Genomic DNA, 15,740 nt, shown 5'->3' with positions numbered 1-15,740 from the left:
TTATTACAGCTTCACAGTAGCAATCAAATAATCCAAGATTTTTCTTCAGTATTCACCCTTTAAGGGATATATATCATATATGTATCATATGATATAAATGTATATATCATATGTAGTAGTGGTTGTCTGTAAATGTTTGGGTGATTGGGGTTCGATCCCCGACTGCATCCATGCTACCTCTTCCTGTTGCGTCGAGGCCGAGGAGGGTCCAGGCCGAGTTCTGTGTAGAGGAAGGCTAGCTGGAGGGCAGACTGTGTTGGGAGAGGAGACACAGGACAAGCTTATCAGTCTGGACACTTTAACCATACGTTTTACTCTCTCAAAACTGCCGAGGGTTGGATTCAATTCAATATGCAAAACCTTTGATATTACAGTATACCATGTTTTTTTTTTTTTTAATTTGATCTGTTGAGAAATGATTTAGACTGAACTTCTACTTTTATGAAATTTTAGTTACTCTGATTCAAATTTAAAACTTAATTCAGTGAACTGAACTCAACCCTGGCAAGAGTGTTATTACTATTACAAAGTTGAATTGGTTTCTGAACTACGATATAATGCTGTGGATGTCTATAATTTGACTGAGTCCATTAAGGTTTATAGGTTTATAAGACAATAAAGCTACGTTATGGTGCTGGAGTGGAGGTTTTATTGTGGCCGTCATTGCCTCTTGTTAACTGATCACTGGATGGAATGTAAGGCATATACTTTTACTAGTGTTAGTCCTCTCCACACAGAGAAAACTGAGATTACTGTGATGGTCACTGGATTGCACATTATTTAAAAATAAACACCTTGAAAACACTGGATGGAAGTGGATTTGACTGAAGAACACTGCTGCAGTAAGAAGGTATCTAAGAGTATATACTTATATTGTGGTAGAGACTATTACTGTATGAAATATTAATATTAATCTATATTTTTTGCCGTTATTTTATTGTTTGCTGTTAGATAAACTGTATTTTGAGGGCATGAAATGCTAAATCCTTATTTCAAATGTGTACAAAACAGGTATCCAGGGGAATGCGAAAGATTCATTCCACCAGATCACAGATACAGCTCTTAATAACAAGGGCCACAAAATAGTTAATTAACAACAATTTTAAATGTGTTAAAGCAATAAAAAATTTGTTTACATTTTTATGTAAGCTTTATGTAGACTGGCAACTTAATTTTAGTAAGTAACCATTAGGGGACAGTAAATCGGCATTTTAAGCATTTATATCTGTAATTTATATAGTGAAAAAATTCCACATTGGGGCTTTAATTTTTTTTTTTTTTTTTTACTTAAGAACATTTTCACTTTTCAGCATGTGCATCTCCAAAAATTACCCCTTGAGAAAAAGGACCCTGAATTAAATAAGGCTACCTGTGTCTATTTTGCCTTGTATTTTAGAAAGTACCATTTTAAGATTTTTAAAATGAAGGCAAGTGAGTTGTGGTGACTGCTGGTCCTTAGAGAAGACAGTAATAGTGATGGACAGTTCATGAACACCTGCTCAGCCGTGTATGCCAAAGTGACAGATCCCTATAGGACATTATTACACTCTTGCAGGAGAGTCAGTTACCTCCTCCAACATCAGCTCAAAGTCTTCTGGTCCGAGGTGATTTGCTCCAGGCTGGACATTCAGAACCACGTTTGGTACTGGTTCACATTCTAACAGAAAGAGGAAGAGAGAGAGTGACAGAGGGAGGGAGGAGGACTGGAAAATGAGAGGAAAAGGTCTGATATTTAAAACTTCCCTCGGACATTTCTCTTATCTCACTGTTTGCCCACTTCCTCTGTTCCCCTTTCTCTCTCAATCCTATCGCCCCAAATCCTTTCTCTCACTCTCTCTCTCCCCAGTCTATCTTTACTCTTCTTTCATTCATTCGTGCTCCCATCTGATATTGCCATCCCTCCTCTCAACCTCCTCCATATTATCCCCCCCCACTCCTCCCTCCCTCTCTTCCCCCCCCACCCCGTCTCTGTGGTACGGGCTGTTTCACAAGTGCGGTCTTGACCTTGACAGCTCCCAGTCTGTGGCGTCTAATCTCTCTCGCTCTGATACACTATCTCTTTACCATGCTAATGGGCCTGCCCACCCGCCCGCACGTGTCTATGTGCCATCAGCACTTTATCAAAGGCTCCGGAGAGCAGAAAGAGATTAGGGAGACATACACACACTTTTAACTGCCTAGTGTATGTGTGTATGAACAACAGAAAAGTAAGAGAGGGAGAAAGAGAGAGAGAGAGATAATGTGCGCATTTGAAATGAGGAGAGTGAAGGCAGTGCATGAGAGAGGGGTGTAAAGCGGAGTACAACCAATGTGGTGGAGGGAGATTATAAGTGAGAGGGAGAAAGAGCCCGTCTAGAAATCGCCGTCAGGGGGGAAAATCAGAGCAATTCGCTGACGCACACACATATACACACTATGCTACAAGGTGACCTATGCTGTACTTCTTTGGTCTTGAACTTCGAATGCTGTTACCACTTCCCCTAGACAGAAAGACAGACTCACAGAAGCCCATTACTGCTGGCTCTCTAGGCATGCACACTGACACTACTATTGGGAGTTGACCCTGAACTATTAAAGCCTCTGCTTATGGGGAAATTACATCAAAAAGAATGTGGAGCAAGTACAGAAATGCACACTGGAATGCACACATACTATGTCTCACACACACACACACACACACACACACACACACACACACACACACACACACACACACACACACAGGCTTGCATGGTTGCACACATACACATCTACACCATCAACAAACTTAATGGTAATGCTGAACCTCCGCTGTACCTCTGCAGAACCTCTGGTGTGTGTCAGTGTGTCTGCATGTGTGTGTGAGAGACAGGGTTTGTGTGTACTTGCCTGATACAGGATGAATGGTGAAGTGTGTATGAATGGCTTTCTTCAGCCGCTCAGTGTACTTGAGGACCCCTGCCAGGGGCACCCTGGCATCGCCACTGTAGGCTGTCAGCAGCATGGAGGGGTAGCGCTGTTTCACACAAACACACACGCACACACACACGCACACGCACACGCACACACACACGCACACACACACACACACACACACACACACCACACACACACACACACACAGAGGATACATTAGCCTAGTTTCCACTAGTGTTCTAAACAGGGATTATTAATTATTTGTGGCACCCAATGTCCCCCAAATCAACATTTCTAAGATTCTTTGCATCTTTTTTCCAACACAGATTATCCGTCAGTGGTACAATGGGTCCAATCAAACAAACAGAATTTCTGGTACTGTGTTGGAAAGATTTCCAGTTAGCTGTATGTAGTGTAGACCTGTCTCTCAGTAGTCTAGTAAAGTGCTATTCAAACACTGGCTCTGGGTCTTCAACTTAGTCTGAATTAATGGTTATCCACTGGTGTTGTGCAGGTGTATTTTCCCCTTTGTTGTCTGCCTCTCCATACCTGAGGAGTAATGTTGTGAAGGGGACAGTAGGAGGCGATGGTGAGTCTGTGCTGTGGGTTTGTTAGGGGGTCCCCCCATTCCTCTCTCTCCTCCACAGTTAGAGGCAGCATGGGATCCTCCATAGTTCCCAACACATCCAGGAAAGGAGCCTAAACACAGGGAGAGATGGATCAGGATGTGTGTGTGTGTGTGTTTTATGAGTAGGGAGACGGCCCTTCAACCGGATGACCTGGGTTTAAGCCTTGCATTGACAGGCATCTGCTCTGCTGAAGTGTCCTTGAGCAAGACACTGAATCCGGACGAAAGAGAGGGATCAATGAAGTATCACTTTATACAAGGTGCTGTATAGACTATAATTCAAGCTCTACCTCTCACATACACAGATTCTCTTATTTACTTACTCTCACTTTCACTACTTTACCTCTCACATTTTGTCTTTGTTGCTTGTTTATGTTTTGTTTTTATTCTCTCTGTACTGTTCATTTTGTCTTTGTTGCTTGTTTTTGTGAAGCACTTTGTAACTCTGGTTTTAAAAAGGTGCTATATAAATAAAGCTTTCCTTGATTCATCTTCTCACCTGCAGTGTGACAGCCTGCATCAGGTGTGGGTGTGTGTTGCACAGCGCCCCCACCGGCACGGCCCCAGCACTGCAGGAGGTGAGGGCGGTGCGCGAAGGAGAGGAGACTCCCAAGGCGAAGAGGTGATGGAGACAGGCGAGGAGGTCCTCCACTCCTCTCTGCTTCCCCTCCACACGAGCCTGTCTCTGCCAGGACAGACCCCGTTCTCCTCCGCCCCTGGGGGGCGAAAAGACAGAGAAGACAGATGCAGCTGAACACACATAACACAAGGTAAAGCTTGAATTCCAGACTCAAGACTCAGCCCCCACAGACTTGGAGGGAATCTAAAAATGCACCTGTAGCTTCCTGCGTCACAACATCAATACATACTCATTCACAATCACACATTACACCACACAATATTGCTATAAATGCCTGCCCGCAAGGGATATAGCTAAAGAGAAACAGTCCCCAGAATAGTGTGCAGATAGCACTTACATATGCCTCATGCCACCAGCTAACCTGCCAAGTAACTTAGGTTTCATGCTGTTGGTGAGGTAATGTGTTACCTGATGTGGCAGTAGGCTAGAGCCCAACCCTGCTCCATCAGTAGCCTTCTCTCTGGGCAGAACTCCATGTTAAGATCCCTGCCATAAGCTCCATAGACATGGACCAGTAGTGGCGCTTCCTTCAGACACTCCACAGGTACTGCATGGAACACAGTCACTGGCACCAAGGTATCGTCCTACAGAGGAGGAGAGGCAGGGAGACTGGTTTGGAGGCATGATGAAAGAGAGGCTACTAAATTTTAAATCTTAAAAAAAATCTTTAAAAAATCTTTAAAGCAAAGTTTGTAATTGCAAACTGTATTACTTGTGCCTGTGTGTGTATATATGTATATGATGAGGTGTCTAAGAGAGCATGGAAGAGCAAAAGAGAGACAGGCACTGCCTATATTGTTGGAGTCTTCTGTCTCTGGTGGCTAGCTGTCAACAGATTATTACCAGTGGACACTTGAGACTCTACACTAGACACAATGCCTACCTCCCCACAGATACCTTTTCAGTTTGTGTGCATGTGTCTTATGTGTCAAGTGCTCTTACCTGGCTGCGGGCCTCCAAGCGTGTGGTGATATAATTGCCCTGGTTCTCTGGGGAGGTCCCATCTTCTTCTGTGCCCAATAAAAGGAGCCTGTCCTTGGGGTATAGACGGTACGGCACTGGGGGGTGGACCGGAGATGAGATCAGGAACTCTAACACACTGTGGTGGTCTGCCAGGCCTGGTCTCTTTGTTTCAATGGCACAGGCCCAGGAAGGGAGCTAGGGAATGAGTGTGGAAATAGGGTATAAGGAATGAATACATGAAAGCGAGAGACAGAGAAAGATGAAAAGAAAAAAAAATAAAGGGCAATGAAAAGGCAAAAATAAGAGCAAGAAAGAAAGGAAGCAAGGGACAAAAATGAAAACAAGAAAGAAGGGAGAATGCATGCAAACAAGCAAGAAATAATTTAAGAGAGTTTTATATCCTACTGACCTGTACAGTGTATGACTCCTTGGGGTGGGCTAGTGGGACCACTGTCAGAACAAGTTCACCGGTTGGCACTCTGGCAACCAACACACAGTGGTCCCCCACCACCTCCATGTCTCTGACTGCGATACCCGGGCCAGGGGAATACAAAGGCACCCAGGAGACCATGGACGGCCCTGAGAGAGGGGCCTTCAGCACCTAGGTGAGAGAAGAGATGGGAGGATAGCCACATTTATATACATTGCTGCTTTGGAAAAAAGTTTCATCTCTTTCAAATTTGATACTCTGTGAGCTGCCATGGTCCCACATGTGTACAAGATTCAAGTTGCTCCTATGGACCAACTATTAACTTTATACCCTCTATCTTTTTCATGGACTCTGCCTCTATATTCTGCGTCTGGTCTGTCCGGGGCTTAACAAGTAACCCAACTGCTATATGTGTGTATGCATTTATATATACACACTCTACCTGGTACTCTTGTCCAGGGCCTGTATTGGCCAGTATAATCAGCCATCCCCTCCAGTGCTCGACATGGTACAAGAGTTCCGGTAGACGTGGCTGCACCAGGAAGGGTTCTAAATTGGGTGTGGTTACGTCAATAAGCCACACCTCCGAACTGGTCTTGCTGTTGCAGCAGATGGTCAGTATATGTCGGTCGGTGGAAAGGGCAACCTCCACAAACACACTGGGGAGATATTGGCGTTGGTGTTGAAATTGGAGTTGGTGTGAGAGGAGAGAGTGCAGATGCGGGAGGGAGAGAAAAAGCAAGAGGGAGAGAGAGGACAGACAGGCAACAAACAAACTCTGTAAAACTGTAAACTGTAACCCTTAAACACATTATCATAACCCTAAAACAAATCTTCTGTTATGTGAGGGTCATCAATACATCCTGATACGTGCAACTTTTCAAATTATACTGTATGTATGAAGACTGGAACTCACAGCTATAGACACACCTGTCCCCCACCCATCCAAACACTTACTCAGGCTGTGTTTCCTCGAGCACGGAAGTTATTCTGGTTCTAGTGGAATTTAGGTCCAGATGAAAGACTCTGCTGCAGCGCAGACCCTCCAGAGTGGTGTAAAGCAGGACATCGTCTGTGGCCCACTCTGTGCGCACACGCATGCACACACACACACACACACACACACACACACACACAGAGGATACATTAGCCTAGTTTCCACTAGTATTCTAAACAGGGATTATTAATTATTTGTGGCACCCAGTGTTCCCCAAATCAACATTTCTAAGTTTCTTTGCATCTTTTTTCCAACACAGATTATCCGTCAGTGGTACAATGGGTCCAATCAAACGAACAGAACTTCTGGTACGGTGTTGGAAAGATTTCCAGTTAGCTGTATGTAGTGTAGGCCTGTCTTTCAGTAGTCTAGGAAAGTGCTATTCAAACACTGGCTCTGGGTCTTCAACTCAGTCTACTTTAGCCATTGCTTTATTTGTCAGCCACTGAGAATGTGATTTTTGGTCTCTGGTAGTATTCAAACCAAAAATGTGGGCTTTGCAGAGCTAGCCTCAAAGAAACTTTTCCCTGAAGAGAGAATTAAATAGCTGTTGTAGATTTCACAAAAGACATACTTTGGGTAGAGCTTTGTTTGGAGCCAGATGTGAGAAACCACATTTAATACAAGTGTAAATAGTGTAAAACTTACCAAAACTGAAGACATTTTCCAGTGTGAGTATGACCTGTGGGGGATCCAGAGGACGGGAGGCTCCTCCTCTTAGCCTCACCACCACACACCTGGACAGTTTCAACACAATCATCCATTCATTGATCAGGAAACTGCTGTCATATCAAATTTGGTAATCAAAGAAAAATATTACCACCAAATAATAATATCTTCTGAAGAATCCAGCTTTATTTACAAAGCAAATTTCGCACAACATGTGTGATTCTATTGTGTTCTATTCTATTGACCTGGGCTCTTCTCGATGACAAGTCTTCAGTGTGGCAGCAAGGTGCTTCTCCTGTGGGGACAGACGCACTCTCTGGACGGTCCACTCCACCTTCTCCTTTCTCCTGTCCTTCTTTACTTCTCTCTCCTCGTCCCCTGCAGAGCACTGTCCCAGATCTAGCACCTGCTCTGGTTCAGGTTCACCTAAACAAAGGGAGAGGAAACAGTCATTAACTAAATTGGGAATGTGAGTTTTCCTAATGATGGAATGCAAAGTGAAATGAAAAGTCATAGATGTAAATATGGATATAAAGCTACATCGGGAAAAGGTGCTGCAATTTAACACTCGCAATTACATCACATGATGATATGGGACTGGGATTTGATTGTTGTGTAGTTCAAACATGCTTTTAACATTAATGTATTAATTAATGTAAACATAAAAACTAAGTTCTTGAGTTTCTGGCTTTCAGAGAATTAATGTTAACAGTTATTAATTTCACTGCTGAGACTTAGGGACAATATATGTGAACACACAGTGTTATTCCCCTTTAGCAAGAGTTCTGTGTACCCATGCTACAGTAGGGTTTAAACAAGCTAAATTGGGGGGTAGGCAGTCCAACTATTCATAGTATTCTGTTACATCACCACACGGCCAGCTTGGTAAGAAAATAACAGGTGATTGTAATAAATGAACAGGTGATTGCAATCACATGACAAACACAGCCAATGAGCTGTATGTATTGTAAAGCGCCATATTGGTAGGAAATGCATGTGACATCATGGGAATACTATGAATTGAGACATTTTGTGCTTACTCTGTCTACTGTCCATTCTGTAGATGCCATCACCTTCAACAAAGTACACATGGTGACGTCCACAGACCTGAGGCAAGAGAAATCATATTGAATTATACCAATAAAGTGGAATTTCACTGTATCTGCAATAGACAAGTGCCTAAAGATGGAACTCCCTGGATGGCTGTCACCTGAGCCTCGCTGCCCATCCCACAGAGAAATGCACACCCAGTGTCCCTGACCTGACAACAATATTGTTGTTTGAACACTTAGCGCTCTGGGATGGGTCATAACATAAAACTGGGCTGCTGTTATGTTTATACACAATACCTCCTCGGGTAATACTGAAATTATGGTAATGAAATGGTTTAAACCCAAAGCAGAAGGCCAGCCTTACCACTGAATTATCAGGTATGTCAGAGAACCTGCTGTATGTTGCCCTCAGTCTCCTGTTGAAATACTTCTGCAGGTCCTTGTACCTCTCAAGCCCAGGGCTGAGGCTCTCAGCTGCTGAGTTTGAAGTGCCCTGGAATAAAACAAGACTTTATAATTGATGGAAAGACTGTATGAGACGGTACCTAGGAGGTTCCAGGTTCAGTCCTTGCAACAGCCAATGTTGTGTACATCAAGATCCATGTGTCCTGTTGAAGGGCCCTTGAGCAAGACCCTGAACCCCTAAGTCACTCTAGACAAGACTATTATCTACAGTAAATGCCTAATTTGTAACTGTAATGAAAGAGACAGTATGTGAGTGTGTATGGACAACATTGTTGGGAAAGGCTATGAACGCATTATACAATAATAGCAATTCTTGGTAAGAAATTGTGGATGTCTATGTCATTCTGTGCTGTGTACTCCTGCAGGAGGTAGCTGACTACTGTGTCAGTGTACTCTGAGCCAAATTAGCTTTCTACTAAAGCTCAATTTCGCCACTATATCCGCTCCGTGCCCTTATCTGTGCTCCTACAAGCCTAGTTTTGTCAGGCTGGTAACTAGAAACAGATCTACATAATACATGACCTACCTAACGTTACCAACGACATAGTTTAACGGTCATGTAAACTTACACCAAGCTGAAGGTGAAAAACAGCATCGTTAACACCCTTACCGACGTGTAACAACGAGGGGCGGACAAGGACAGCCGTGGTGTCCGTTTACAAACAGCGAGCTCCCAAAATCGTAACCGAGTTGGTTTAACGAAACGAGTAAACGGACAAAGAGAAGAAGACAGAACGGCCATACGGACAGAACACTTTAGCTAACGGTAGATATTACTTAGGTCATTAACTTGCTAACATTAGTAATGTGTTATAACAGCTAGCAGTCATATGCAGGACTGTAATTCCTACATGTTTCATTTGGCAAACAAGCAATATATTCCAGTTGGTGATGTTCATTTATCTTCTTCAAATCCCTAACTCTAACGTTACATCTAAAACACGAAGCTATTTCACTGGTGACAGCGGATAAGTACACACGCACGTGCAGGAATTCCTAAACAAAACCCGCTGTGGTGACGTTGGAAGCAATGTCAGACCAAAATAATCAAATCCAGACATGCGCACGATGAGTTTGTAACGGAAAACCCGACACGATCATGTCGGCGATGCATTGCGATGTCTCGAATGACAAGAGTGTACGGAAGTAGCGTGTACCCATTGTGGTGGTAACAGGTGATTGCAGTCCACATCTATGAACATTTCTGCACTGGTGTAGATTGCAGCAAGCCATATTTTTGTATTGCCCAATTGCTACTGCTAAAAGAAACACTGTGACAGCTATAGAGGCAGTATATTTGTTTACATTTTCTATTTTTCCGCCAAGAACTTGGATAAAATGGAGAGGGAATTGACACGGAGTGCAGAAAAGATCGAACCGGCTTCCTCGTCTTTGCTCGAAAATTTTAAGAAAGACACCGGTGCCGCTAACCACCATTCCTCCCTGGTTGTGAAATCTGGTACTGATGTGGCCCGAGCGAGATGGACTCTACTACGACAGGTAACGTTATCCTAAAAGCTAGTATAACCTCATGCACCCATCATGGTTTGTTAATAGACCTATGGTAACAGTCACGAATCCATTTGCGAAATGTGTTACATGGTAAACATGACATGTGGTTGTTGTTGAACACCTGGTAACCGCCTGTATAACATGACTGTTTCAATGTGACAGGAGCGTGTTTTCTCAGGAATGTTGATTCATCAGCACTCTGATTTGCTTGCCATATAACTTGAATCATAACATCCATCAAACATTAATTATAAACGAATAACTATTACTCCCAACTGTACAGTAACTCTGTCTTTGGGTCGCTAGGTCAAGGATTTCATATGCAGCTTCCTCTCACTTCTGGCTACAGACTGTTAGGACAGTGTACACAGCACTACCCAAGGTCTTCCACTTTTTTTCCATACATGGGCATTCCACAGTTGCACTTGGCTGGCAAGAAAAGCACTCTGCAAAGAGGCCATCTTGCATTCCTCTCCTCTTTCCCCTGGCACTGTAATGCATGAATTCCACCAGGGTTCACTGAGTGTTGTCATTTGCATCAGGGAATTAATGCACACATACACACTCCACTTGTATGTTCCATCTCAAGAGACCAGTATGATGAATAATGTTGTTTGAAACGCAAATTTACAACACATGTATAACAGTTTCCTTCTACACAATGGACTACATTCAGTATCATAATGTCAAAGGCAACAGCTTAGGGTAGGTCTTCAGGTTTCTTCTGACCAGCCACCGACAACTGAACATTGGCAGGATCAGTTTCAGAGGTAAAACAATGACCTGTGACTAGAGAAGAAAGACCTCTATCTCCTAAATGCACATTAGAGCAGGGCTCCATTATTTTTCTCTGTGTTTGATCAGGGTGGATTTGGATTTGTCTCTGCAAATATAGTACATTCAGATGAAAAGTAGCAGTGAAATAATTTGCTGAAAAAGTGTCAGATTTCATTTCATTTCATGTACCTTAAGTCAAAACAAACAGGACAATTTTTATTCTAATGTTTACAACAGTGCAGACATACATGATAATCCACTTTAAAATAGATTTGACAATGAGGAAAAAAACGCCAAGCGTCATTCAGGTTGTGGACTTTTGTTTGCAACCTGGGAAGCCATATGCACATGTCCATGAGAAATGGAAACTTTGTAATTTAATACTGTTGAAAATGTGGGTCACTTCCATGGGTAAATGTCACAGAGAGTCTTTCTGAAAGAACTCTTGTCCGTTGGACTGAAAAGTCAGTGGTCACATAGCCAAAACAGATCTCAGATCAGATCTTCTGCCTTTCATCCCTCCTTCTCTCCACTCCCACCCTCCTCTCTTTCTCAGGTGCTGCGTCAGAAGCAGATGGACAATCCAGAGGTCAAGCAGGTGTCTGTCCGCAGGTTTGCCACCTTTGACCTTTTCACCAGGAAAAGGCTTGTGACCCAAGACCCTAGTGACACCACAGATGGCCAGTGGGTGGAGTACAGAAGTGTCTCCTTTCCTGAGTACCGTGCCTTACTCAGGTACACACACATGAATGCACACACAATGATTTTGTGCCGGCACAGATCAAGTGCAGTGACCTTGCACAAATGAAGTGGCAATTTCATTGGGTGCAAGCCGATTATTTCCCACCTGTGCCCTTTGAGTAATTTTGAACTGGGCAGCGGAGTGCACTAGAGGGTAGAGTCAATACAAATCAGGTGGCGCAGTGCAATTTTGGTATCAATAATTATGCTTGTTCCTCCGCCTTCTCAAACCACATTGAGTGGGCCACACTGCTGTTCTGTGCTGTTTTTGTGGCCTTAGTTGGCTATGGCGCACGTGCATATATAGACCTCTCCAAAAGTCCCTTTTATGTATGTTATCTTTGTCTGTTTCACTTTGATAGAAATTTGATAGAGAGCCTTTCAGTTGATTAAATCCCTATAGCCATCCAAAAGCAGCAGGACAGGTGTGCCTTCTACCTGCAGCCTATAATTTGAGGTATGTGGTGTCATTTTCAAAGGGCTGCGCAATTGTGCACGTCTCAACCAATGTGGGTACCTTGATCAAATCTTGCGCAACTAGCACCATGCTCTTGCAAAATAGGTACACGCACTTTACGGTGCTCTGTGTACACCAAACTGGCTGGCTGTAAGGCTTCTAAGTGTATACAGTGCAGCTGCCACTGTGATGAGCAAGGGTATAGGAGTATGGAGTATGGACGGTGGCATCCTGGGGAGACATTGGATGCAGTAGTTCACTTAGATCCATTCTAAAGTTCTCTCTCCACTCTACATCACTGGTCTCCCTCAGGACCACCTGCTGCCACTAATCCTTACTCTGTATCCTCATCCAAAAATGCCAGGTTGCATGCGTCGTGTCCTGCTTTCCAGTAGATCTCCCAGAAAGAGATTGGCTTATGGCTGCAGTGAACAACATGATCAATCATGGCTGTAATTGTTTAGGTGATCTTTGTTTGTGGCAAGACAGGAAACAAGTTTCTAAAAAAAAAAAGCCTCCCACAGTTCTCTCTGGATAACTGAAATAAGTACTTAAGTCCTGTATTAAAGGGAGCTGTCAGTTTATGCAATCATGTAAACGGCTTAATCGGACTATTGCCTTACTCACAGTATTGGTATATATGGAATAGTTGCATTATTTTGTGCATGTAAATGCAACCAATGACTAACTGAATGCAACCTTTAATTTAATCACGTAAAGACAGGCAGTACAGACAACTGACAAAATAATGGAAACACATTATATTGTTTTACAAAGTTATTTGTATCTGCACATGTGGCTATTGTGTGAATCATTGTCTTCCAACATAATACTGTCAGTGCACATCATTACACATGGAGGACATCACGACAGGGATTTCAGTGTCTCCAAAAACGTGAGTTCAACTCAAAATGGGACATCATCTGCCCTTAGTGGCATATTTGGGGTGTGGTATATTGAATGAATTGTGACTCTGCACCTCCCAGACAAGGACATTAATTTCTTTTTGAGAGAAGCCTTTTATGGTGCAGGCAGTCTGGAATTCACAAAAATAAGGCCCATGTACACATACACAGATGCCACACAGGTATTCGGGTAAATCAGAACACTAGAATAGATTTAAACTTGTGTTTTGGAATTTGAAGCCAAAGAAAGTATTTGAAAGCCTGTGTTTTTAACTTGAACCCAAAGAAGAGAGTCACCAATGTGCAAAAATGTTTGAATACATTTGCAATCATGTGACACAATTTTTTTTGCACATGTAATTTTGCACTTGAATACTTCTTTTAAAATGCAGCTACAACTCACTGAATGAATGAATTACAATGAAACTCTGAAACTGTTCTTTTGACACGCCTCTTAGGAGTCGTCTGGGTCAAAACAGATTTGCAAACTTGGAAGGGAGAACAGTGCCATCAATTTAGAACTTTTTGTCTTGTTTTACCATCTATTAGGAAAACAGGACAAGTATTCTCCCAAGCCATTGTATAATCTTCCATATTCTTGTTTCTCAGGGATAACCTGGGACCTCTCAGAGTAGATGAAGTGCTCAACAGTTTTGACAACACCGGTAATGTCTGTAAGTACATCTCCTACTTTACTATGTGTATCTGTATTTGTACTCTGTGTGTGTGTGTGTGCGTGTGTGCGTGTTCGTGTGTGTGTGTGTGTGTGTGTGTGTGCATGTGCATGTGAGCTTGCTTACATGGAGATAGTTTTACCAGCGCTGCTCCTTGACTTTTATCCTATCCTGACACACACACACACACACACACACACACACACACATCAACTACAACTTTGAGTTAGCCTCATGCTGTGTGCTGTTAGTGTTTGATTGATGGTTTGATGTAGGTGGTTTGATTCCATCACTGGGAATGGGATTGTTTCTCTTGTGTGGCTTCTACAACAGTTTATCATGTACTCATTCCTCCCAACTACCTTCAAATGTCCTTTAGAAGAAGAGTGGGCAGCAGTCTTCATGTTGCTTCAGTAGACAGTGATGAGTGGTTTGTCAGAAAGGAGAGAGCATGACACGAGCAGGGATTGGTACACACTCTATGATGTGGAGTGGAGTAGCATCACCTGAAACGCAAGAGCCTTGATTTCACCTTCATTCTGTGAGGCATTCCTTAAAGATGTTTGAGTTTACTCCAAGTTCAGTTTAATTCAATCTAAGTTTGTTTTGTTCAATTTAATACTTACTTCTTCCAGAGTAGCAACAGAAATACATTCATAGAAGCATTTCAACTAGACATGCAGGGCTGCTGGTTACATGTGCCATCATGAGTCAAAATAAAACAGCGATATCCATTCAACCACCCACAAAATCTGAAGTTTTAGGTCGCAATTCAGTAAAGTGGATTACATAATGAGATTACAAGAATACTTTTTAGCATGCAATTTCAATCGGAGTACACCTGCATTTCTTTAGCATTAGTTATACTTAATTACTGAGTTATAGTCATGCATCATTGAAAACTGCAGTTATACAAAATGATGTTACGATACTGGTCTAGCCTCACGGGCATACTCTACTGACACCATGCGTGTGTTTGATCCCCTTTAAATCATTATAAACCTATTTCTGTGCAAATCCATCCTCACAGGCATGTGATGGTTTTGACAAAGGTCATGGGTCAGCGTTAACCAACCAGATGGCTCCACAGGAGCCAGGGTCAGAGGTGAAGGCCATGGCTAGGGGCTATTCCACTACAAACTGGGATCAGCCCATATAAGTCATGACAGAGCACAGTGGCAGCTCTCATTCCAACCTGCTAGAACGGATAATCCCTTTTCTCTAGGAGGAGACAATAGGATCGATACTTTTTTCATTTGGAGATGGAAGAAAAGGGAGAGGACATGATGTTTTTGGCTCTGCCTTGCGGCACTCTAGGGGTCTTCACTGTGTTCCTGTGTCATTTACTGCTATTTCATAACCTTTCTCCTTCCCTCTGCCTGTTTTGTATGTTTATATGGGTCTCCCATGACTCCTCCCTCACTCCACACATCCCATGACTGCTTATAGCCCTTACCCCCTCCATGCCTCTTTCCCATCCTCCCCTTCTCTCCACTTCCTCTCTTCCACCCCTCCACCCCCCTCTCCTCCCAGCTGGAGGTGTGCTTGGCCAGATGGGTAACTGAGTTCCTGACCTGGCCAGTGGATTAGCACAGCCGGAGATGGGGAGGGTAGAGGAGGGGAGAAGAAAAAAGGGGAGAAGAGGAGAGGGTAGGTGGGCATGCCAGAGGTGGTGTGTGTGTGTGTGTGTGTGTGTGTGTGTGTGTGGGGAGTGGAGACCCACTAGCAAGGGGACCCCATTCCTCAGACAATGAGCCAGCCATCTCCCTCCTGTCCTCCATCCCTCCCTCCTTCTGTCCCCCTCTCTCTGTCAGAGACTTTCGGGGGGAGATGTTTGGGGCTAGTAATGCGTGAGATCAATTAGGATTGGTTGAGAGGAGGCTCTGAAAGGCTCAGAGGTGACCCTGTCAGAGCCCTGGGGTATGTGTGTGGGGG

General features: G+C 43.4%; 2 protein-coding genes across 2 annotated transcripts; one reads left to right on the top strand and one right to left on the bottom strand.

Annotated features, from left to right (window-relative positions):
• Window positions 1-156: 156 nt before the first annotated feature.
• prepl (prolyl endopeptidase like) lies at window positions 157-9,284 on the bottom strand. Its single transcript, XM_071532512.1, has 15 exons — window positions 9,276-9,284; window positions 8,639-8,767; window positions 8,263-8,329; window positions 7,468-7,648; window positions 7,202-7,290; window positions 6,514-6,640; window positions 5,999-6,215; window positions 5,536-5,727; window positions 5,106-5,321; window positions 4,572-4,747; window positions 4,023-4,239; window positions 3,445-3,594; window positions 2,869-2,995; window positions 1,569-1,657; window positions 157-251 (listed from the first exon to the last, which is right to left on the bottom strand). The coding sequence occupies exons 1-15, from the start codon at window positions 9,282-9,284 to the stop codon at window positions 174-176; spliced, it is 2,064 nt and encodes a 687-aa protein (XP_071388613.1). The 3' UTR covers window positions 157-173.
• A 738-nt stretch (window positions 9,285-10,022) lies between these two features.
• On the top strand, window positions 10,023-13,805 carry LOC139655175 (calmodulin-lysine N-methyltransferase-like; the record flags this gene model as incomplete). Its single annotated transcript, XM_071532511.1, has 3 exons — window positions 10,023-10,239; window positions 11,585-11,763; window positions 13,741-13,805. Coding segments are annotated over exons 1-3 (406 nt in total), but the record flags the coding sequence as incomplete, so codon positions are not given.
• Window positions 13,806-15,740: the final 1,935 nt, after the last annotated feature.

The sequence above is a fragment of the Centroberyx affinis genome, unplaced genomic scaffold (assembly GCF_046629955.1).
Source record: "Centroberyx affinis isolate AG114_WGS23_722 - 3 ecotype Tasmania unplaced genomic scaffold, CSIRO-AGI_Caff_v1 ptg002201l_1, whole genome shotgun sequence".
Classification (NCBI taxonomy): domain Eukaryota; kingdom Metazoa; phylum Chordata; class Actinopteri; order Beryciformes; family Berycidae; genus Centroberyx; species Centroberyx affinis.
Note: the sequence above shows the minus strand (reverse complement) of the source record. Positions and strands in the feature narration are given on the sequence as shown.

Bases quoted from the DNA above. Each gene is read 5' to 3' on its own strand.
- prepl (XM_071532512.1), bottom strand. The intron at 4,240-4,571 runs GTAACACATTAC...TTCGCCCCCCAG, and splicing joins CTAGCCTACTGCCACATCAG to GGGCGGAGGAGAACGGGGTC. The intron at 3,595-4,022 runs GTGAGAAGATGA...CCCTGTGTTTAG, and splicing joins TGCAGGCTGTCACACTGCAG to GCTCCTTTCCTGGATGTGTT.